Here is a 24313-nt window from a genome sequence, read left to right as displayed (position 1 = left end):
TCTCCCCCATCCAGGTGGCGCCCACAGTGTGTGACTGTTGAGACTGGCTGTTCATTGTCATCTTCGCTAGTGCTCTTATTTTAGCGTAATTTTAGGAACAGTAATCTGCAAGTGTGCGCCCCTTTCGCGTGAGCTAAGGATGTGTGTTTTTTTTACCTTTTAGAAAATTTGCAAAATTGCAGTGCATAAATTTAGCTGAATACATGGAAGTTTTGGATGCGCTAAATCGCTGTAGCGGATGTGCATAACAGGCACATGTCCTGCACGTTTTAGGTGACATAAATTTCGCGAGAAACTTCTAGCGATTTATTGAATACTAAATTAGCCGTGGTAAAGCGTGCAAAGCACATTTTAAATATGCAAGATAATAACCGCAGAAAAGGCACTATTCATCCGTTGCACATATAGCAATGTTGCAAAATTTTACAAAATTTTACACACCCAAACTGCTGCTACAATATTGATTGCCGTGGAACAGTTTTGCACGCTAAGTAGACGCTCAAAGGCTTTTCCAATGGTTTTTTAGGTTTTATTTTTCATTTCAGTATCCCGGTGGAAGGTAACACACGGAAGAGAAATCGCTCGTTGATAGCGAAATAAGCCGAAATTTGTATCTTAATTGTACTGGGACACGTAGCGACATTAATTTTACAATGGAAAACTGTCTCTCACCATAGCAGTTGCTTTACCGGGTAACACTGTTGTATTGCAAATACGTGTAAAAGTAATTTGTGTTGGATTATCGCCTAGCAAATACCAGCAAAATCCTCATACAAAAAAAAAATAACCCCCTTACATTTTTGTCGTTGCATGAATAAATTCCCTGTTATGCGGGAATTACTTCATCGGTTTTCAACGTGTTTTATTTTTCTTTATTTCATCGCAATCATTTTTAAATACGAAAAACCATTAAAACCCGGTTTTAAAAATGGGTCATTTGCTCTGCATAGTATGCCGCTCGTCACGTCACCCAATCTATAGGGTAATTTAAGTCAAACTATCAACACAAAACCATGAATTGACGTTTATCTTTGTATTGCCAACCAGACCACCGGCAAGGGCCGTCTGCCATGGTATAGCTACAAAAACTCCACAGTGAAAATGTGAAGCGAAAGCCAAAATACACAACAAATGGAACGATTCGCCTTGGGACAGAAAGTGAGTACAGTTAATTAATTTTCCACCCTATCCAATCCCGATGGCGCCCAGCAGCTTCCCCAGAGTGCCCGGCACAGCTCTACGATACAATTACCGTTTGCAAAGGGCAATACATTGAAGGACTATTTTCTTCGTCCAAATCAATTCCGAGGGTCAGGGAAAATTGGTACGAACTTTCGAGATTGTATGACCCATGCTGGATGGATGGAAATTTTTAGATACCCGAGCATTCGAGGGCTGAGTGTTGCCGGTGGGAATTGATTGCATGCACGGCTCGCATTTCGCCTGCGATATTATGCTAAGCGCTTGTTTTATTTTCATTTCACAGTTTACGGGTTCCGGGGTTGCTGAGAGAGCCCCACTGGGGAGGGTTTGCAGATGGGTGCTAATTGTTTTTGCCACACTGCTTGACCGGCTCTAAATTGCGTTTCCTATTCACCTTTGGCAGTATGGCGTGCGACGTGACGGTGCTGTTTACACGCTTGTTTTTACACCTACACCTACCTACTACCAGCGTACCACTGAAATGTCCATCTGGTTGTGCGATGTAAAGCAAGAATTAATGAACGCGATGAGAGAGAAAAACGAGGCGTTGAAAAACGGATTCAACACAGCTTTTGGGGAAGCTTTTGTGTACGGCGAAAAATGTTGTCATTCACTGGTGGAAAATCAGAATTCTGTGGGCAGGAATTATTTAAAGAGCCAGGTTAGCTCCGTTTTCTATGGAAATTTAGTTGAATACACCGGCGAAAAGGAGAGAGAGAGAGAGAGAGAGAGAGAGAGAGAGCGAGGAAGATCAGGGAAAAATCCACGGCAGCCAAATGTGGTAACGATTAGAATTAGAATGCAAAATTAAAGGTATAATTAAGAGCCACAGCCGTTTGTCTTCGGCAGCAGGAAAGTAATCATGATGAGATTCGGTTTTTTATTTGGCCTTCCACTCAGGGCTGTGTGGAAATTTATCGTCGATGAGATCAGAGCTGCCAGAAAATGTACCGTCGTCATCATCGTGTACGGAATGCCGCAAAAAAAACAGCAATGAAAATGCTCCCGGCCGTAGGGTAATGGAAATAGAAAGGTATAATTTCGACAGTGGCTTATTATTTGGCAACGGTAGGCAACGGTTAGAGGTTAGAAAACTGCTTAACAACAGCATGGGAAAATGGGTAAATAATGATAGTCAAAAACAGCTACGAAGCAAAGCTATGATTCATAGCCGAGATTGCTCGAGGACTGGTGGGAGGTTAAATACCTACATACGTGGAAGGTAGCTCTCGCAAGCCCAAGGCCGCTTATGTGCTTATATTGCAATTTTTGTTTATGAAATTTTCCCCCCTTTTTTCGTTCTCTGATGTTGTTTCAGATGTTGCAGACATTTGAGGGTAAAGTTACAGAGGCTATTTTGCTGTTGTTGTTGTTAGCCTGAAATCATTACAAACAAGGATTATTGTCGTAGCAATTGGTACTCTTTGCGGCTTCTTTTGGATAAAGAAAATAGAAAGAAAAAAAAATAGACCGTGCTACGAAAGTTTGTCCTTGGTTACGGTCGACAAACGCATCACTGGAATAGACAGTCCCAGCTTCGCCTCAAGGAAAACCGTACAGTTTCTGCAAATCCTCCCTAGTTGGGCCCCAAATGGTCAAACAGCAGCGTAATATAGCAAAAACAACTTTTACCCTACGAATGTATCCATCTGCGTTACCGGTTAGCATCGCAACCGCTAGACCACAATTGCTTTGTGGTTTTCTTGGTAGCAAGGATTGAGCCCTCCAGTGCTATCTGTGGACCAAACGAAGACAAATGTTACGGTGTGAGTACACTGTGGTGAAGGGTGAAATATATGTATAATTATATTTCATGCTTAAAGGAAATTATTTATTAATATGACCAATTTACAAAAGTACGAAATTATTTATTACATTATACTTAGCTGGAATGCATAAAGAACTTTCTATCCCGTAAATAATGAAGCGTTATCTTCATCGGAAGGATCTAATATTATAAATTAAAAGTATGGATTTGAGAAAGCTCTTCTTTGTTGTCACACATAAACGCAAGTCAAGCAACTAATATATTCTTCCATGAATGCTGAAGTGTCGTTAAGTAACAGTATCCAATGTATGTGGTTTTTAGATTGTAAAAAATTGTACATTTTTTAGGTGCTTTAACTGCAAAACTGCAAGTTACACATCACTGGTTATCCTGAGGTAATTTGACGCGTTTCCATTAGACATGCGAAAAAGGATTCCTTTTTTTAAGATTGGGTGCCGTACAATTCATTCTGTTTTGTGAACTGTTCGCGTGCCACAGTTCTTTCGCAGTTCGTACGACGACAGTTCTATGTACCGATGATTCTTTGCACCGACTAGCCATACGAACTGACGGTTCAGTGAGCTGCGACTCTTCCACACGTAAAGAAAATAACACTATCGACCGTCGACCGAACCGTCCAGTCGGCACAAAGAATCATCGGTACATGGAACTGTCACCGAAAGAACTGCGTGCGGAAGAATCGTCATTCCTTAACAGGTTGGCTGATAAGTCCCCGGTCTGACACATAGAATGCGCCACTAGTATTAAATGCATATTATTTTTATATAGCACAACCTTCAAATGATTCGTGTCAAAATTTGACGTCTGTATGCCAATTAGTTTGTGAGTCAGAGCGTCTTTTGTCAAGCAACTTTTGGTTGCTTAACGAACGACAAAAGAACGAAGAAGAAAAAAGTGTTGTTCCACCAAGACAACGCACCGTGCCACAAGTCATTCAGAACGATGGCAAAAATTCATGAATTGGGCTTCGAATTGCTTCCCCACCCACCGTATTCTCCAGATCTGGCCCCCAGAGACTTTTTCTTGTTCTCAGACCTCAAAAGGATGCTCGCAGGGAAAAAATTGGCTGCAATGAAGAGGTGGTCGCTGAAACTGAGGCCTATTTTGAGGCAAAATCGAAGGAGTACTACCAAAATGGTATCAAAAAATTGGAAGGTCGTTATAATCGTTGTATCGCTCTTGAAGGGAACTATGTTGAATAATAAAAACGAATTTTGACAAAAAAAATTGTTTTTCTTTGTTAGACCGGGGACTTATCAGCCAACCTGTTATATTACTGTGCGGGACTCGTTCATTCAGTAGAAAGGTTGGAACGAATCGAACGGTTCCGATTCAGTTTGCCCATGCCTAGTTTCCATATATTTTTGGTCACGTTCTCATATATTTTTTGTTTCTTCTACTGATTTTTTTGTTTTCGTTTAGGACTGCTAGAACGTAGAGTGAATTTCTCGAATAAAAGATTTGGCGCACTCTGAGGAACTCTGTAAAGCTGTAACTATAACTAGTTTTAGCATAAAAATTAACCAAGGTGCATAAAAAAATTATTTTCAACTAATTGTAATAATGAATTGTTCATGATTTATGTTACACGAATAAAAATAAAAACCTGGATGTTTTTCTAACAATATTTTTTGCATAATTAAAATTGAACAATTAACCGAGTATGCCCGGGATAAGGCAAAGAATAAAGAGGAAATGCCTCACCAATAAGATTGTAAAATTTATTTCAACACAAGCGGTGTTGACAATACGGCACTGGACCGTCATAATCAATTGTAAATAAATAAATAAAATAAAATTGAACAACGATGTATTGTCTTGCTTTAAGGAGCACGGTCTAATCCAGTGTTGAAAATCAAATCCGTGAACAAGTATTCTCATAGAATCTAATAAAAACGCTGGTTAAACTTTATGTTTTATGCCATGCAGTTTTAGTAAAAGTATGTGAAAATTAGTTGATTTACACTCTGGTTAATTTTTATACTCAAATATGTTGCATGTAACTTGTTGTAAATATACGGGAATGTGTCAAAAAATGGTGGGACAAGAACAAAATATAAAACGAAAGCAAAAATACGTGGTAACTCTACAAAAAATCGGGAAGTGAACAAAAATATGTGTCAAAGTGTCAAAAATTGCTGAGATACCCTGTAAGCATTTTAACCTTAAAAGTATGAAACTAGAGCATGAGATTTCAGAAATGCAAAAAAATGCACAAAAACCGTTCTCTAAAGTGTTAGGCATGAAACTAGAAACAGTAAAACATTCCGTATGAAAAAAAAAAAATTGTATATTTTTCTGAAGAAATCATCAATTTATTTTAAATTCATTTTTAAGGAAAATGTGTCTGTAGCCTGTATTTCTTGGAAGTTTACGGCCATGTAACGAAAATCGTTTAAAACTTCTTGAAAATTCGTTGGAAGGCACCAGATACTCTACCATAATCTTTACATTAACAGATCAAGGCTATTACAACGATACCATGGACCGTACCGAAATTTGAAACACTATACAACAGGATAGATTCCATTGAAAGTTACTACCGCTGTTACAGGACACAATGAATGGTGTATGCAGTACAAGATGAGAGCGTCGAACATGCGGTCGGATGTGCACGAATCTTGTCGGAAATCGAGCCGGAAAGAGTTGTATCTCTCCTGTATGCAGTTTAACATCACTCAGGAAGGATTAATATGAAGAGTGGACTTTGATATCCGGGATACGATTTTCATCCGATCCCTCCAATTTTCTGTACATCGTCATCATCCGATATACATCTGAAGCAGTACGGGTAGTTTACCTACGAATACGACGAAAAAATGAATGCAAAAAGAGTCCTTTTGGGAAGTCCAAAATATCTGCGAACGGTGACGATCTTGAAGTGGAAAAGAAGTTTTGCTTCGGTAGAACGATCGTAATCCGACCGGTGCACTATTCTGTGAAATTGTGGAGCCTAGCTTGGGCTCATACGATCTGGAAGACTTCAATAACACACAAAATGAACGATAAATCGCACACTAATGCGTCCACTGGTAAGTCCTACAATATGCTGTTGGAAGACGACAATGCACAAGCACATTTTCGAACGGCAGGTGCTGCGGATTATGTTGGTGGTCTGTACTGGGCAACGTGATGAGGATGTTGGACTCATGTCTCACCAAGAACACGTTCATTAACAACTCGTTCGGCACAAGGCACACAGGAGCCCAGCGAGCTTGTTCGTTGGATCAAGTAAAGAGTGCGGTATTGGACTAAAATTCCAGGAAACCAATATGCGATCTGCCCAGTTTCCCATGACGTGCTTCACATTAAGGAGTTCAAAATGAAGAGAAGAAGTTTAGCCTTAATTTAAGATTATTCTCTTTATGGATTTATTTTTAAACAAATTACACTAATACTTTACTTATACATCGCGTAAAAGATAAATAAAAATATAAGTACAAAACACTTATTAAATTCATCAATGCAAATTCGAACATAAATACCACTTTCCGTTAATACGCCTAATAAATAAATGTAGAAAAAATCGTTCCACTTCAACGCCAACGTTATGGAGCCATGTCGCTTTATTGACCTGCAGCTAATAGAATTGTGCTAGCCGGCAATTGGATGGACAAACAATTTGCCATTTACGACAATTACGGACGACGCAGCATAATAATAGCACCACCAACCCGCCATTGCCGTAACGTACAGGTTGTGGCTGCACTTTTAAAAGCATTACTTCTGTGCCATTTCATCACCCAGCTCAGCTGTCCCGCAACAGTGTCCCGCAACAGCCAGACAACGGACACGGGGTGTAGACGAATCTCCGGTGTCCCTTTTTTCGGCTTTCGCAAGTGAACCGACGTAACTTTTCAAATTACAATATTAAAGTTTGAACAGCACCGAAATGACATTTTCCGTCCCGTTGCGCCGTATCAGGCGGCAGCAGAAGCTCGGCTAAGATAGAGCTTTCTTGTGTGTGTGTGTGTGTGAATTTCTGCGTCTTTTTTTGTTGTTGTTGTTGTTCTCCTTTGCCTCTGCAATCTCGGCCAACAGCCGTACACATTCTAACATTACGGGTAACCCTCCCAAGTGTCCTTTTTCGTAGCAGCAATTGGAGTGGATAATATTCTTAAGAGATTTGTTGTTGGCACTTGCTTTGGGAGGATCGATCCGAAAACATGCAAAAGTTTGGCTTTGCGTGTGTTACGAACTGCCCGACATTTTGTGCGTTGCGTTACGTAAGAAGTTGTGTGAGATTGGATAGAAATTCCACGAATACTTTAGAACAAAGAATGTCATCAGCCATAGCTGGAAGGAATTGGTTCGTCGAATGTGAGTAAGCAGCAAGCGGCAGGATGCGCTAAACAACGGTGACAAGGTCGAAGCACACGCTGTAAATCAACTAGAAGTTGTGTAATCTGTCGGTGTTCGAGTAGCGTTTAAATGTTTAATTTCAAACCCATCCTAAGATTTTGAGAATTCTTTTGGTAGTGCGTTAAAGGAGTTAGCGTTGTGTTAACAGCTAGTTTGAAATAGTTTTATAGTAGAATTGAATAAGTATCTTTGCTGTAAAACGTAGAACAAAATTACATCTATTCAAAAAAATATTGTAAGTGTTTGTAATGCCTAGATGCTTCCTCCTGAATGGTTTTGAGAAAATTTCTTTTATCACTGGAAACTCGCCAGTAAGCGCCGTCCACCGTCTTCCATTTGACCGATTTGACCGGCAACTTAACTCCGATGAAAAGGTACAGGTCAAGGGTACGATTGTGGCCAACCCATGGAATGTCAAGTGCAGCTCAAAGGTAATACATTTTGTCAGTTTTTATTTATTTGCATGAGTCATTCTAAGCCCCTACGAATGGAAATCAAACGTTATGAGTGCTTTAGCAGCAAAAAAAAGCTGTTCTTAAAGGTTTACAATGTTGGCAGTGGGTACAAAGTTTTCACTCATACACATCCAAATATGGAAACCCCAGTTTTTGGACATCCTTGCTGGATAAGCAAAGTAGAGAGATTAAGTTTAGCTTAATTGCAAAATGTCTTAAACTTCCACAAGACTACTTCGAACTATTCGCATGGTGGTAACAGTGCACAGGGAAAGTTCTTTTTTTTTCTACAGTTTGTCTGCACCTTCATCAACATCACGTTAATGAATTGCTTAAAAGTTAGAGGACATAAATATCCACCGAGCGGTAGGTATTACGCACAGAGCAGGAAGCAAAAGATAAGAGGGGAAAAAACAGCTCCTGCACAATGAGCTTCCAATTTGAAAAATGAACCAGTGTGTGCAAAACTTGAAGCCGTGAGTAAATTCATGCCACGTGATGACAGTTTTGGATCACTTTTACCCTATTCGTGCCGGCCGTGGCAAGTCCATCACTCACCCCGTTGCACATGAGCATCCACGGGTAGTTAAAATCCTGAAACCTGGTTCGTTATTTATTTGCTACTTTAACGAAGGAAAATTTCTCCCATCCCACTCAAACGCTGTCAGGAAGCAGGCAGCAGCACGCACGGTAGGAAGCGGCAGGAAAAAAAAAACTTCTCTAGCACCCTCAGACTGGTACGGTTGCTCTTACGGTGGCTCGGCGACTGCCACATTGGGCTTTGTGGGAGTGTGGAGTTTGCAATGAGCTCGTTACAAGGAGGTGAAACTTTACAAACTTGCCTCGTTCGCACAACAAATATGAAGTGCCATCAATCTAACCACCAAACCAACCTACACACTGCCGTCACATCACACAAGGCACAGAAAAACACACGTGCAAAGCGTCAGCAGCGATAGGACCAAGCCGAGAAAGTGGTACTGAACGGGAACTGAACGAAAATGACTAACAAAAAAAAAAAGGATCCAAATAATCGCCCTCGGTAGGACTGCTGCTACGGCGGCAGCAAGCAACGAAACGTGATGGCGTGAGTCGGGGATGAAAGAAAAAGCTCTCAAAGTGCTATTAATTTCGGCTTCAGTGGTGCTCACGTTTGCCATGAGAAGGTCGGAACCCCGGGAACATTCAAAGTAGAATCATCCCGACATTCTGCAGCTGGCTGGGCCTGGTGTTGTAACGAGTATAGTGAGTAAACATCAAAACAAAAGCCAAGTTTACAGTGAGCTTTTGTTGTTGTTGTGGCCCTACCCCATTTGGAAATGGACTGCCAAAATGTGTGTGCGTTTTTTTTTTCGGAAAGTGCTCGGTAGTTGGCAAACTGGTACTCGTTTTCAATTTTGCCGCAAGTGTTCAAGTACTTCTGATCCTATTTATTTCCACGCAAATGGCACACAGGGTTTTTGCGACTGTGGAAAGTAATTTCGCAAAGCAAGCTTCCGAGCTTGGCGTTCGCGGCCTGCCTTAGCTGTGAATGTTATTAATTTTTTTTTTTGCCAAGTGGAGCCGAGTAACAAGAGCAAAGAAAAGAAGCACAATCTGTTTCCTGTCTACTATCAGCTCGTGACGACGCTGAGTGTCGTCTGTGCAATGCCTCCGAGAATCTGTCCCGCTTGATCCTTCCTGCCCTGCGAGATAGGCTTCCGCAGCGTCCTCCGAAAGCACCGGCAGCGCCGGGAAGCGATTACGAGTTCGTGCGCGGCCGTGATATTGCCAGCGGACTTCCCATGGCGAAACGTGACCGGACTTGGCAAAGTCCGTTCCGGAAACTTGCCGTGATTGCCCATTTGTGATTGTTGTTTGCCTGTATTCGCCGGCTGATCCTGCCACGGACGCAACGGGGCAACGCCACCCTTAATGAGAAATGCAGACAACCTCAACGAATGCAGGCGACCCCAACAGGCATGGATTTGGCGGAAAGCATTTTCAATCGGGTTCGATTGTCTTCCGATTGCGGGGCAAATATGCTCACCTCTAGGGCAGCTACAAAGAGCTGAAGAGGCTTTGCTTGCTAACAACAATTTTGCCACGAGCATGTTGCGCAAAAACTTTTGATCCTTAGTACTAGCCCGAACTACGCGCCGGGACGCCTGTGACGCAACAAAACTGCACGGAATAATTTCGTTACCCTGAAGCCATCTGTGTGTTTTTTTTTCTGTCGACAAGTATTCCAGGGGAGTGCGAATCATGCTACATTCCACGTGACACAGAGAAAGGCAAAAGCTCACGGAATTTACCGAAAAGTGAGCCGGAAACTTCATCATTCACGGCTAAATCAACATCCGCGTGACAATTTCAGCTTCCGGTTGATGAAAATTAACTGCCTACATCTTGCTGGCTGGGAAGGAGTCCGGGCCGGTCCCAAAAACAAGGCGAGGCGAGCGTCTTGTTGCTGCCCTGAATAAAACATTTTTCCAGCAGCTCGTCAACGTTTCAAACGCAACCATTTAATTTCCTGTACCCCGATGAGCGTCACCGCGCGCGTATATCGAATGTGTGATAAATGGAAGGAAAATGTAAATACCGTCATCCGTGGCAATTGGGATGCCTCCTGCAGGGACTCGACTCGCCGGGGCGGAGTGACATTTTGTCACGATTTCCATTTCGCCCGACCCGAAGCGACCGGGTCGGGGGAGCTCATCAGACCCTTTACGCCGATGTATGGAGGTTTTATTTGATTCTTCACTTCCCGTTCCATCAGGGATGGTACTTGCTCCACTCGAAGGCTGCGGTTCGACTCTTTCAACCGGCGCTTCGAAGGCTTGGGCCAAGGAGACAGTTATGTAATTGAAATCAACAAGCTTCCAGCACCTAACTGGTGCTGCGGTACATTTCTGTTTGACATTGCCACAAAGGGAGCTCCCCCTCTCCCCCCACCCCCCGTTCTGTGACAGCATTACCACTGAAAACGGAAGGGATATCGCAAGAAGGCAGTCACGAAAACACGTTGGGCCCGTTGTTCGCATGATGTTGCATGTCTCGGAGCACTTATTTCGGAGTCCCTATGCCGGTACTTTTATTAGTTCCTTTTTTTTGGAGGCCGACCGACAAGAAGGAGGTCGGGTGGAGCCTAGAAGTAATATACAAAGAGCGAAAGAGAGAGAGAGAGAGAGAGAGAGAGAGAAAAACCACCCCGAAAAGAAATCAAGATGACGAATCATGTACTTGTGAAAACGAAACTGGTCCAAATAAAATGAACATTTTCTCGGAAGTTCGGTACGCGTTCCCGCGAGGTGTGCGTAAAGGGAAATTCCTGAAATGGACAAAAATAATGGTCATCTGGCAATCGAGCACAGCAAGACACAGTTGGGGAAAGAAGAGACCACAGCAACACCAAAAAAAAAGGACACAGACAAACAACCAACCAAAAACCGTGTGCGAGCCGTTAGGGTTTTGTAGGGAAATCTTGTAACCGAATAAGGCTTTCGCTGGTGGTGTATTCTCGGCGAAAAGAAATACGAAAATCTCCAACACACAGGGACAGATTTATCGAATTAATCTACGCCCAACAATGTGGCGAACGCGCCGAACGTCCGAGAGCTGTTGTGATGAATTAGACGAGCTGCAGCATATTGAGGGTGCTTCAGATGAGTGGCTTATTATTTGTCATACTAGCTGGTAACACATCCGTAAGATCTCGGGATAATGAACGCTATTGGTTACTACTTTCTTACCATGTTTACCATGAAACTGATGGATGGAGATCTTCCATTAAATCAATCCTTTAAATCAAATGCATATCAAATTTTAGATCCTTTCAATAAATGCGTCTGCAATCATTCTTATCCCTGGGTGGTAATGCCGGACCAGAGTTTCAACCACATTCTTCAGAACTAGGACGCTACATGGTCTTGCGTAATCAACCAGCGTGATGGAGCAGCTCTCTCATCTACACAAAGCAACTGTGCTTCACAGAGTGGAATTGCTCTGCAAGGAATGGCAGAAGAAGTATTTGACATATTTGTACCTTCTCGGGTTGAGTGGGTTTGGGATAGTCCCCGGAGAATGTTTGCTCTTTCACGTGCGTAACTGGACGCCGTGTGGCGCAATAAAGAGCATACAAAATTGGCCATTACGGCATTACGTTACATGCACATGTACGTATCGGAACCGGCACCAGCAAACGTGAGGTTGCAACGCAATCTGCTTGATGCTGCGAGTGAAGCAAAATAAAGCCCAGAATTAATGGGACTCGTACCTGGGTAGTGCAAGGTAATGATGCCCTGGTTCGTAGAGGAATAGAAAATAAAATTATTTTGAGTTAAACACAATGCACATGCAGCATTATGAAGTGCAAAAGGTGCTTTGTCTGTCACCACGTGTATTAGTCTCGATGTTGCATAATTTCTAGTGGTGTTTTACACAACTCTTGTACTCTTTGCAGCATCGATAATTAAATGCAGTACTCCTATACTGTTTCTGGTGTAATGTGCTGTAATGCCTAGCTGATGCTAGGAGGTAGTTTTGAATCCTGCCACCATTTCACAACTGGTTGAACCCACTGTACTGTAGCACCTCTTGTGCAACCGTAATTAGAGTAGGACTTGTGCAATGGCGTAAAGATTAGACTCCTGGCTTGACATTTAATCGTTTGTGCTCGAATGGAAACGGGCTACGACACAGTGTCGAGGTTTATTTACACACTCCACACGCGTGCACAGTCCCCCCGCGGGGACTGTGCACGAGTGCCGATGTGACGGAACGGGTATCATTTAATGCTACTTACCGACCACTTTCAGCTCTAAAAATATTGACGTTGGTGGGTGTGTCGACACCTGACATTCGTACAGCCCGGCGTCACGATCCTGCACGAACTTTATCTGCAGCGTCCAGTCCTGTGTCCGGCGGGGAAAACAACAAAACACATGTTAGTGATAGGTCGAAAAAGCACGGTGCGTGTGCGATGTAGTAGGCACTTAAACTCAGCCGTGGGAAAAAAAAACACACACACACACACACAAGAATCCGGGACTTTTAGGGATTGACAGTAAAACAGAAAAAAATGGCGCTCCTTTTATATCACTTTCGGCTGGGTGGAAATAAACAACGAACGACAAACAAGAAAACAATAAACAACACACATGACGCAAGTGCAATTGGCAAACCTCTGAATTTTGCAGGTGGGTAGCACTAAATCTTTCATCGCTGCTGTACGTCGTCAAGCCAACGGTGAGTAGATGATAGTCCTTTCGCCGGATCCAAGACACCTATTGGCGGGGTTCAGTGTGGCATCAACCGGAAAGAGAAAAAAAAGAGAGAGAAAGAGAGACATTATGTGTGTGAGAGAGAGAAGGATAACAGCCCAGCATCATTCACATTGCTATGCAAAATGGGATCGCGCCAGTGGTTGTTGCCTAAACAACGCTTGGCCCTGCTGTTGTTGTGGCCTGTCCGGATGTCCTGGATGGTAATGGTGGGTGGATACTTCCACTTCCCGGAACATGATAAATGCGTGCTGTGACGGTTTATTACTAAACGATGAACAAAGTTTTACAACGATTTCTTGCTTGGTTTAATTTCACAATGCGGTCATGCACGAAACGGGCCACATCCTGCCATTGCGGCTGCCCGTAGTTCGGTTGAGGGTGCAGCTGTGCATTTGCAAATTTTGTGTGGTTACGGTGGTCGTTTTGTAAAGCTTTTGTTTTTACCCAGAAGAAGTATTCTAAGTAGAAGAACTTTTTGTTTTTTCGATTGAAGATTGAGTAACATTAGCTTGAATTCTGTTTCAAACACACATTGGGTACAGTTGCACATACCGTAAAACAGCTAACTGTTTCGTACCGGGAAAACGAATTACATTGCACCGGAGCGTTTACTGGTCGTATATTTATTCCGACAAACGTACACCGATAGCATACGAGTCGTGCAGCAAGTTTATTACGCCAAGGTATGTGTTCCTGCGGATGTCCGCTTTTTGCGTCTGTACCGAGGATGCATCTAGAATGTGCACGTGCAATCGAGAGGCAGTACGTATATTGTGAAAACAATAGATCACCACCTGCTGGGTGGAGCGATAACAAAACGAGACGACGGCGAGGTGAAGAGATGGTCGTTTTGGATTCCGACGCCGGTTGCGGTTCCCGGGACCGTTCGCAGTCGGCATTGTCGGAAGGATGTTGTTCCGTTTTTCCATTCGCTGGGTGCGTTATCCGTTGAGCTGCTGTTTTTGTTCGCGGAAGCGGTGCCATTGCTTCCCCACCGAGAGCAGCCCAGCAGTGGATGAGAACAAATTGGGAAAAGTTTTGCAATTACACTACGCCGTTCAGTGTGAAGTGTTTGATGAATACTCGAAACACAGATTCGAACAAAGCGTCTGTTAAGGAAAAGTCCACTTTTTTATGTAGTACCGTGTGTCACCGAGACAGGAAAAAAGAAGAAGAAAGTTGCTCCACGGCACCACCAATCAATGGTGTTAGCGCACAGAAGCCAGTGTCATGATTTTAGATCATTGCACAATTTGACGAATGGTTTCGACAGTTTTCTTTGCTGTACCCGTCGCCACGCAAGGGTTCGGGTGTAGCGTTGCTAAATTTCACTCAAATACTCGTAAATCAAACGTTGAATTTTTCGCTTTTCCCGCACGCTTTTCGGCTGTCAGCATCAATACCGAAAGCGCTGAACGGATATCCGGAGCGCCATTTTGTCTTTTGTGCCATTGCAAGGCACGAGTTGCAAACAAAAATGGAATCCACCGAAAGTCGAACTGTGTCTGAAGGACAGTTTGGTTCTTTTTATTTATTCATCGCTTTCGCTGGACGGATCACGGTGTCCAACTGCAGATGATCAGTCGCCAGACGGAGCGACTTGCTTTCCATGGCGCACAAATCAGTGGTGTGCAGCACTATGAGTGCACTGTATTATTCCGTTTGAAGGAACACAATGACGAGTGGCTTTTCGTATTGTTTGGTGAACACTGGAACTGGTTGCAGAAGAGAAACTGTTACTTTTACTCAATCAAGCGCCAACCATCCCCGGATGCAAGGAACAATGCATTTGGTGCATTATTCGGCTGCGAAGTCCGTCAGTAATTCTTGGTTGATTGGAAACTTCAACTTCAAGCTGGTTGAAGTACAGTTCTTGTAACGGAGTTTAACGAATCATTTATTAAGCAGTTTTTATGTTACATCAATTACTCAAATTATTAAAGCAAACAGCTTTTACTTTAAGCTGTGTTTTATACGCTTAAAGCGATCTGCCATCATTTACTTCTAACAAAGATGGATGGATTCGCTGGTCGGAAGCTGCTGCTTCCGTGCTTTCGTTACTAGCCTGTCTTCCGGAGCAGCCTACCGGGGCTTTTGTGATGAAAATATTACCTGGGATAGTATAGGCTATTAGCATAATAAATAGTATACAGCGTAAGAAAACCATCAATCCCCGCAGCCGGATTTGCCGGCGCTTCTCGTGATGCAAAAGACGTTTGTTTAACGTCCCCGGATCAGCATTCTTTACCGTCACAGATTTTTCCCCCCCGGTCCTCGGGGCACACAGAGTGACGACCGTTTTCCTCAACCAGAAAGCGCCAAATGTTGCTAGCACTTTAAACATTCATGTTCTTCCGGACAGACACTCCGGCTCCGGTCGGCCATCCGTGGCAGTAGTTCGGGCAAGGTGAAAACGTTCGCCGTGCATCTTTACGGTGGTGTAAGTAAATCCTAGTTTATTACACGTGCGAAGCGAGCAAGCGAGAATTAGCATTCCAGTCACGAACTCATGCAACTCCGGTCCGTCAGGTTCGCCGCATTTTATCTATCGCTCTGACCGATTCCACTAAACTGCTACCGATCACATTTTCTGTAATGACCCATTTTCGATCCATTTGATGGTAGTTCGAGACTGGGACACGACGGTACCTATAGCCAACCGATCGCTGCTGTTTCGGTCGTCTGCTCTCGAATGGATATGGTTTTTCGAGACTGAGCAGCATTTGTAGTTTAATCCTTGAATCGATGCAAACAAAAATCTTGGAGCAATTGACTGTTTTTGTTAAGCATTTCCGATCGTTTGCTCAACAGTAAAAATGTATCATTGACTTAACCGTAGTTTTATGTAATAGATGGGTAGTTAAGTTGTAATGCTGATGCACAGATTGTGGCACACACAATTATTTAACATTTTTGTCATGAATTTGTTGGCTGTCAGATGATCAGATAATGATTTATAGTGTTTTGAGTGGAGCAACTTCTAATATTGTGCAAAGCATGGCTTTGGTGGACTGATTGATTTTTTATGCATAAAAACACTGTTTAAACCAAACATTGGCTCGATAAGTCGTTCTCGGACTCTGTACAATCACCTACAAATTCCGTAAAAATGTTTTTGATCACCTTAAAACAACATCCAAGAAGATAGCAGAAGGTCCGTCGCTATCTAAAGTCGATATCTGTATCATATGATTCGCAAACATTTGGACATGTTTAAGCTTTTCGCAAAATTAGTGCCACGTGAGCTCACAATCGATCCTAAACAACCTAATCCTAAACGGGTGGTTTGAAGCTTTTAAACTACAATAAAGCCGATTTTTCGTGTCGATATGTGTCTGCAGGCAAAACAACAGGAAACCAACTATTTCCTATTGTCAGATCAGAAAATAATGCAGACAGGAATGAAATTGAGGTTCAATGATGAAGTAATCGCTGAAACAGAGGCCTATTTTGAGGCTAATGACAAACCAGAATTTAAAAATGGCTTCGAAAAGATATTAGTTTGCTATAAGCACTGCTTCGCCCTCAAAGGCAGGTGAGTTGAGTAATTAATTTGAATTCCTTTTATCGTGGTTAGGACTAAGATTTATCGATTGATCCCTTCTTTATTTAAACTCCTAATTATATCTAGAGTATGATCATTCTGAAGCGACGTGTATTGAAGGGTTTTGATCCAAATAATGTAACTTTTGAATCATTCGGTGGAATTCTAAAAATTGATAGTTGAATATGACAAGCTTCTAGGGCAACTTTGCAATCAGATAGTGAATTCTTACGCTAAATTAGTCGAAAATTGCCATCATATAGTGGAATTTTTGTTGAGCGTTTGGTTTTCTCTTCTTAAACCAGCCAAATGAAAAATTGTCTTTAATACCTTGTTTACATCTGCGCACCGTATCATCGACACCGTATCAGTCATTTCAACGGATTTACGCAAAACATAGAAGCAAAAGTTGCTATAATTACTGTTTGTTTTAACCATAACTGATTCCAAAACTCTACTGTCGCGATACGATTATCCCTTCAGTGAGTGTATATGAAAGTATATTGCAAAGTTCTACAATGTGCTTGCAGTATTTAAACATTCTTTTGGAATATTCCCCTAAGTGATGAGTTTGTTTTGTGTTTTATTTCTATTCATTCAAACTCTTATTCAGTCTAAAAAACCGTAGTATCAATAGTCTACTTCGTCTTCTTGGTTATACGACCTGATCACGCCGGCTATCGAATGGCTCAGAGACTTTTTGATACTACATAGTTGGATCAGTCAGTCGAGCCGAGGAACGATTCGTATGGAATTTGAACCCTAGTCCTACAGTGTGAAGATAGGCGTAGCTGTCGCCTCTACCAGCGAACCATCCCGGTCAAGCAATAGTAAGGTTTGTAATCAGTTCTTGACAATAAACTCTTTAGACAGATAAACTAGGGGACAAACTGGTGTAGGCAACAGTGGCGCCGGTCTTCAAACGGCGGGACCGGGGTTTAAATCCCATACGTAGTGAGGACTGACTAACCAACTACGTGGTATCGGCAGACTAGTAAGCTATTTCGACTGCCGGCATGACCTTAGAGGTCTTTAAGTCAAGAAGAAGAAGTAGACGGACAAACAAACAGGTTAGTTGGTAGTTCCGGGAATTGGTGATCGATAAACGTCTTTCAAATCGATGTGAAATGTGTAAAAATATAATTTATTAGATGCGGCCAATTATTGCACAGAACATTGGTAGTTTTTTTCAAACTTGAGTGTGCAAAGAAAATTATAGTAAACGTTCATCATACATGTCCGTTTGATTCGATATTCTTAACACCCACATTACGTAATTATGGCGGATGTTAACAAAACATTCTTCACCATATCGCTGATCCGAATGTTAGTAGCGCACTCATCACCAGAGCAAAAGTAGAACTACAGACACTCACCAATCAACAACTACCACCGATCATCCAAACCACCCGCCGGGGAATCCGTCCCTGGTATCTCCGTACACCTGCCATAGACTGGCAACTTAAAAGCTCTCTCCGGGGAACTGGAAAAAACAGCCACATCGCCAATAGTACCTTAACTCACTTAATTCAGACTAAATACAAACATTTCCATCATATCTTTACAGACGGCTCCGTTTATCTGGACTCAGCCGGCTGCGCCTTCAAACTTCCTAATCACACCGCCATCTTTTCCGCCGAAGCGATAGCAATTCAACAGCCGCCGACGAAGGACTACAGAGTGACCGACCGAACGTCATCTTCAGCGACAGTGCCAGTGTTCTGGCTGCCCTGGAACAAGGCACCTTCAAAGACCCCCACATCTCGCTCCTAGACTCCATACCTGCATCCCCGACAATCGTTTTCTGCTCAATTCCGGGTCATTCCGGAATCAACGGAAACGAGAAAGCCGACCAACTTGCCAACGACGGTCGGCTCCGTCCTGACGAACCATACAACACCGTACGAACATTTTTACGCACCAGTCATTTATACAAAGAAATTCAAGCAATAGTTCAAACTTATACGATACCATATGCCATAATAGTTTCCATAGTTTAATAGTTTTCCATAATACTTAAGCCAAATATGCCATAGTTTTGTATTAGATTAAACCATCCTTTTTTTTATACGGTAGAGAGGCGTTAGTAGAACTTAATACGTGACTCAATTACCGAATTACACGAGCATATAAGATTTTAAATTAAGAAATTTAGTCTTCACGTGGCAGGAACGTGGTTCCTTAAAAATGACGCATTTCGTCGCTGTGCAAGGCAAACTTCTGTGAGACCACACTCACTAGTTGGAGAATGCCCGATTGCCCGGCAGGCAGCCAGATAATGCATCACTCCGTAGTACCGGTAGAAAGGACTGACTATCCAACTACGTGGTATCGATAATTCAAGTAAAGGAAAAGGCAAAAGTGAATATACCATTTTAACAAGTAATTTAGTATACATTTGAATTTGGTTTGCTCTCATTCAGTGGGGCAGTTTTTTGGCTGAGGTGTTAGAAGCGCCAGTTTTCGCACAATAGGACCGAGTGTCATATCTCCCAAAAATCCTGGTTGTAATACAATAATAATACGTTTACTTGGTATGAATTTTTGCCCCAAAATTCCAGCTTTTCAACCACGAATTCAACATTCATTTAGATAGCTCAAAAGGTAATTGCTTATAAACATAATTTGGAGCAAAACACAAAACCATTCCAAACAAATGAGCGAACATACAGTAAAGAAAGATCTTTAAGTTAATTCAATTATAGTCGGAAAAGATCTTATATTTTGAATTTGTTTTGTTCATTTTGCATACCTGTGGCTAAACGCGTGAAGCAACATAAGAAATGCTTGGCAATATGATGAAAAGCTGTGCTCACATAACACGAAACCAATTTTCTCTTCAGAAGAAGCTTTTTCTCTTGAAGCTGGATGTGGTTGAAATAGGAGGAATGTGTTAATTCGAATACGCACACAACATTCCCCAAATTGATGAGATAGAAGCTTTAATGTGTTTTCAGGAGTGTCTTTTATGTTCTCAGCATGCCAATCTTAAATTGCTTAAAAACCGAACGTATCTTGTGAGGCTTTTGGTTGAAATTAGTTTGGAATTGAATTGTTGATTATTATTGTTTGTTGAGTTCATTGCAAATAACTATTTAAGCAATACTTGACTCAAAAATGATCCACTTTAACATGGGTCGCCCACAAAAATTGCAAGAAAAACAAACACCATTCACGCTCTACGGGATGCGTATGAATTTAAAAATCGTATTTTGATACTAAAGTAACACTCTGCCCAAACCGTAAAGTGGCATCCGATATGCAGTACACCGGTCGGGTGCAGACTGTCAGCCAACAATCATCCTTCACCACTCATCGATAAGTTACCTTTTTTCCCAACAAGCCGGAAATGGACCCATTTGTAACACGAAATCGAGTCATTTTACACCAAACACACTTACCACACCCTCGCCGATATGATGTATCCGGCAGGGTACGTGTGCGGTGCTGCCTATCTGCGACGTCACCAGGGTGTAGTTTTCGGTCCCGAACTGCATCGGCATTTTGTAGTACTTGAGCAGCTCCTCGCTATCGCTGCCCTGTTCGAAGTAGTTCGATAGCCCGGGACCGGATTCACCACTTTCGCCCCCGTTGCCATCGCCGTCTGTTCCGCTTCCTCCACCAGCTCCACCACGGTGACCGTAGTTTTGTTTGTCGAGCGAGTTCGAGTTGCCGCCGGCAGAACTTTTGTCCGGTGTGTGAGGCGAAAGCAGGAAAAACGCTGTCCTGAGTATCATATCGCTGCGGTCGATCAACGATGCCATTCCTGTGTGGAATAGCGAATGGAAAGAGAGAAAAATCGAAACAGATGTGTAAACAGGAAGCTTTATTGAAAAATGTACGCTAAAGTTTTCTTTCAGCGAAATGCTTGAATAACAATGTTGTTGCACTGGATGTTTGAGCGTGTGTCAGTAGCAACGATTGATGGAAAGTGAATGTAATTTACGTGTGAAACGAATGGAACGTTGAGATTGAGTGTTTGGTAAATAATAAGGTTGGTAAAAACAGTTTAAAATATAAATCAAAACTGAATAATTTAATTTAACTATTTCTGTAAACGAAGTACCATACACCGTTTCACGTTATGCTGCTGATCGTTAGTAATGTATACTTAAAAAATAAACTGACTGTCTGAAATTATCGGTAAATTGCATTGCGCACTGCTATAAACCATTCTACAAATGTACTGCAACTTTATGCCCGATGGTCCATCAATAGTTTAGTGAGCCCTTAGCCAAGCCAATTATAAAAAAAGTATGCTTTTTTTAGTTCTTTCTAGGCCATGACGATCATTTACATTTCCGTCCGGTTTACAGAATGATTGGATATGTTCCTCCGAATGAAGATATTCAAAACGATTTCATTAAACGATCACAGGGGGTCTGTAAATTGTATTTTTCAAAAATACATTTAAACTATCATTCGTCTCGATATGAGTCCTCTCATTGCCCCACATGGATGACTTCTTGTCATAGAAGGACTTCGATTTCGATGTAATAATTTACAGGGTGTGCGGACTAAATTTGACACCTGGCCTTTGGGTTTATATCTCAGGGTTGAGTTGACGTATCGAAATGATTGATATGTCATTCGATTGCTAAAAGTTGTGCGAATAAGTGTAAAAAATGTCTAGCTCCGTAAATATGCGGAACCCGTCCGAATTGTACAAGCGCGTAACGTGTGTTATGATGGTTCGTGCCGGCCATACGAATGCCGAAATTCGGAAGGCGGCGATGTGTTCGCTGAACACCGTAAAAACAATACGCGTACAGCTCGAGGAGTGTGGTGAAGACGTGGATAGTGTTATTGTTCGCAAACAGCATAGCAGGCGGTCGGATTGTGTGCGGACCGACGCGTTCCTGGCCGGATTGCAGCAGCGGGCGACGGCCGATCCCGGCGTCGGCATCCGGGCCCTGGCGCGAGTCGTTGGTGTGGCCCCGAGCACCGTCAAGGTGGCGTTAAATGAGGACCTGCGGTACGCGTCGTACAAGCGACGTAGGGGACAGCTCATAACAGCAAAAACGCGCGAAAAGCGGCTTGCCAACGCTAAGCGCTTGCTGAGCTGGCTGAAGCACCCGGCGCAGCCAGGCACGTTGTGGTTCTTCTCTGACGAGAAGAACTTTTGTCAAGACCAGAAGCACAACGTGCAGAACAACCGCTGGCTCGCTTACTGTGCTGCTGATGTGCCCCGTGTGCCGCAGACGAAGTTTCCTCAGACGGTGATGGTGTTCGGGTGCGTCTGGTCGAAGGGAGACGTGATTCCGCCTCACATCTTCCCCCAGGGCCTACGGCTGAATGCTCACAGGTACATTGACCTGCTGGCCACCGTCTCAATCCATTCATTAGACGCATTATTCTTCCTCTAGAAGTGAGAATGAGGTTATTTAAGATATAACGTGAATGTTTTTCTTGTTCTTCTAAAGGTTTTGATTCTAGATACTCAATTGATCAATTGATAATTGATGGTTTAGATTTTTTAAAAGCCAATCTAACGTACTGCATTACTATTTATAATAAGCAGCAATAATTAGTAGCAATTACTGTAATATTAGTATGAAATTAGAAGCAGCACCATGACAAGTAAGTTCGTTTTAGTATAAAAGACTCAAGCCTGATCTATCGAGGATCGTTTCTACTTCGGTAGTTAATAAAAGCACTACACACTGTAGTTGTAGTACACTACGAATACATAACAACCTTGAGTAAGGACTGTTTTAGATTATCGATCGGAAGAAGCAAACATATCAAAAGTAAACAATTTCATTGGAATGAAACGATGACTGATGCCAAGGACAATGATCTCACCATGTATGAAAACGACATTTTTCTTTTCAAATATAACTCATTCGAAGGTCATTCTTATTGAATTAACTAAGAGATAAATTTCAAAACTATTTGTAATGAGCGATCATACGAGTGTAACTTATCAGTTGAATGTTTTCTTCGCTCGATTCTCAACCCAACACTCTCGATAGCAAGGGTTAAATAAGCTCAATGTGAGGACTAACTTTCCAACTACGTGGTATCAACAAGTCTAGTATACCATTTTCAAGGCCAGCTTGAACTAGCAATACGTTAAGCCATTTCCCCAATAATGTAAGCAATGCACATTAGCTTTTTGGCCCTGCAACCGCTACATTACGAACATTTAAGAACCAAATCTTTAGTCTTCGGCAGTTCTTCCAGAAATCTTGGGAGCACCAGATCCCTACGCACCACCTGTTCATTGATTTCAACGCGGCCTACGATACCATAGATCGGACCGAACAATGGAACACCATGCAGCAGTACGGATTCCCTGGGAAGCTGCTACGGTTGATAAAGGCCACTATGGACGGGGTGCAGTGCAAGGTGAGAGTTTCGAGCATGCTGTCGGAATCGTTAGAATCTCACCGGGATCTGAGGCAAGGAGACGGAATCTCCTGTTTGTTGTTCAATATCGCTTTGGAGGGTGTCATGCGAAGCGCGGGCATCGACATCCGGGGCACGATTTTCACCCGATCCCTTCAATTCCTTGGCTTCGCGGATGACATCGATATCATCGGACGGACAACTAAGGCGGTGTGCGAGGCGTACACCCGACTGGAACGTGAGGCCAGTAGAATTGGATTAAGGATCAATGCGACGAAGACAAAATACCTGCTCGCCGGAGGCTCTGACCGTGATAGAGTCCGACTCGGAAACAGAGTATCAGTTGACAGCGACGATCTCGAGGTAGAGGAGTTCTGCTACCTTGGTACGTTCGTAACTTCGGACAACAACGTAAGCAGCGAAATCCGAAGGCGTATAGTGCAGGGGAATCGTGCCTACTACGGGCTCCGCAAACTCCTCCGATCCAGAAGACTTCAACAACACACGAAATGTACGATTTACCGCACCCTGATACGTCCGGTAGTCCACCAACGGGTACGAGTCTTGGACGATGCTGACAGAGGACGCCAATGCTCTCGCCATTTTCGAACGGCCGGAATGATACGTTGCCTGGGGCACGTGATGAGCATGCCGGACTCATGCCCCACCAAGAAGGTTCTGGTCAGCGACCCGTTCGGCACGAGGCGTACAGGAGCACAGTGAGCTCTTTGGAATCTATCTTGATCTAGCTCGATCAAGTGGAATCTAAACTGTCGGGGATCGGATGCAGCCGTGGATGGAGAACTGCACCCCAAGACCGAGTTTCCTGGAAACTAATTGGAGACCTGGCCATGTCGACACGACGTGCTCAAACCTGAACAGGCCAAGAGTAAGAAGAAGATGATTAAGAAGTCGTTTCTCTTATGGTGTTACTGAAGTTTTCTGATTAGAGTTGCCGGATTAGACTTGGAATAAACTAAACCTGGCTAATTCTATTCTTCAAAAAAAGACTGAGTGTCCCCATGCCTAAGCTCGATGTCTACAACGTGCATGTTAAGAAGATTCTCCTCTAGAATTTTCACTACTGTCTGGAATATTATCATAAGGAGGACATTTGTTCACTCAGCCAGCCAGTTGTACTTCCATTCTCGTCACATAAAAGTCCGATTCTTATTTCTATCACTTGACAACCTTGGTTTTTAATCTGCAATCTTCCGGGAGTGGAATAGTGTGCACAGGTTCGTCATGTCTTCTTTTTATTACAGTAATTTTCGCACAATAATCACGCTAATGGAGACATCGTTTGTGCTTTCCTTCTTTTTTGGTCTATCTGGACACATTTTCC

General features: G+C 42.8%; 1 protein-coding gene across 1 annotated transcript in view; it reads right to left on the bottom strand.

The window, feature by feature from the left end:
• LOC126562242 (uncharacterized) overlaps positions 1-24313 on the bottom strand; it is a 54727-nt gene that overhangs the window by 18506 nt on the left and 11908 nt on the right. Inside the window, exons 2-4 of the mRNA XM_050218690.1 lie at positions 20019-20383; positions 12972-13073; positions 12593-12701 (exon numbers count right to left, since the gene is read on the bottom strand). Coding sequence (XP_050074647.1) covers positions 12593-12701; positions 12972-13073; positions 20019-20383 — 576 coding nt within the window. The remainder of the gene's footprint in view (positions 1-12592; positions 12702-12971; positions 13074-20018; positions 20384-24313) is intronic.

Source organism: Anopheles maculipalpis, chromosome 3RL (genome assembly GCF_943734695.1).
Source record: "Anopheles maculipalpis chromosome 3RL, idAnoMacuDA_375_x, whole genome shotgun sequence".
Lineage (NCBI taxonomy): Eukaryota > Metazoa > Arthropoda > Insecta > Diptera > Culicidae > Anopheles > Anopheles maculipalpis.
This window is presented reverse-complemented; position numbering and strand designations above follow the sequence as displayed.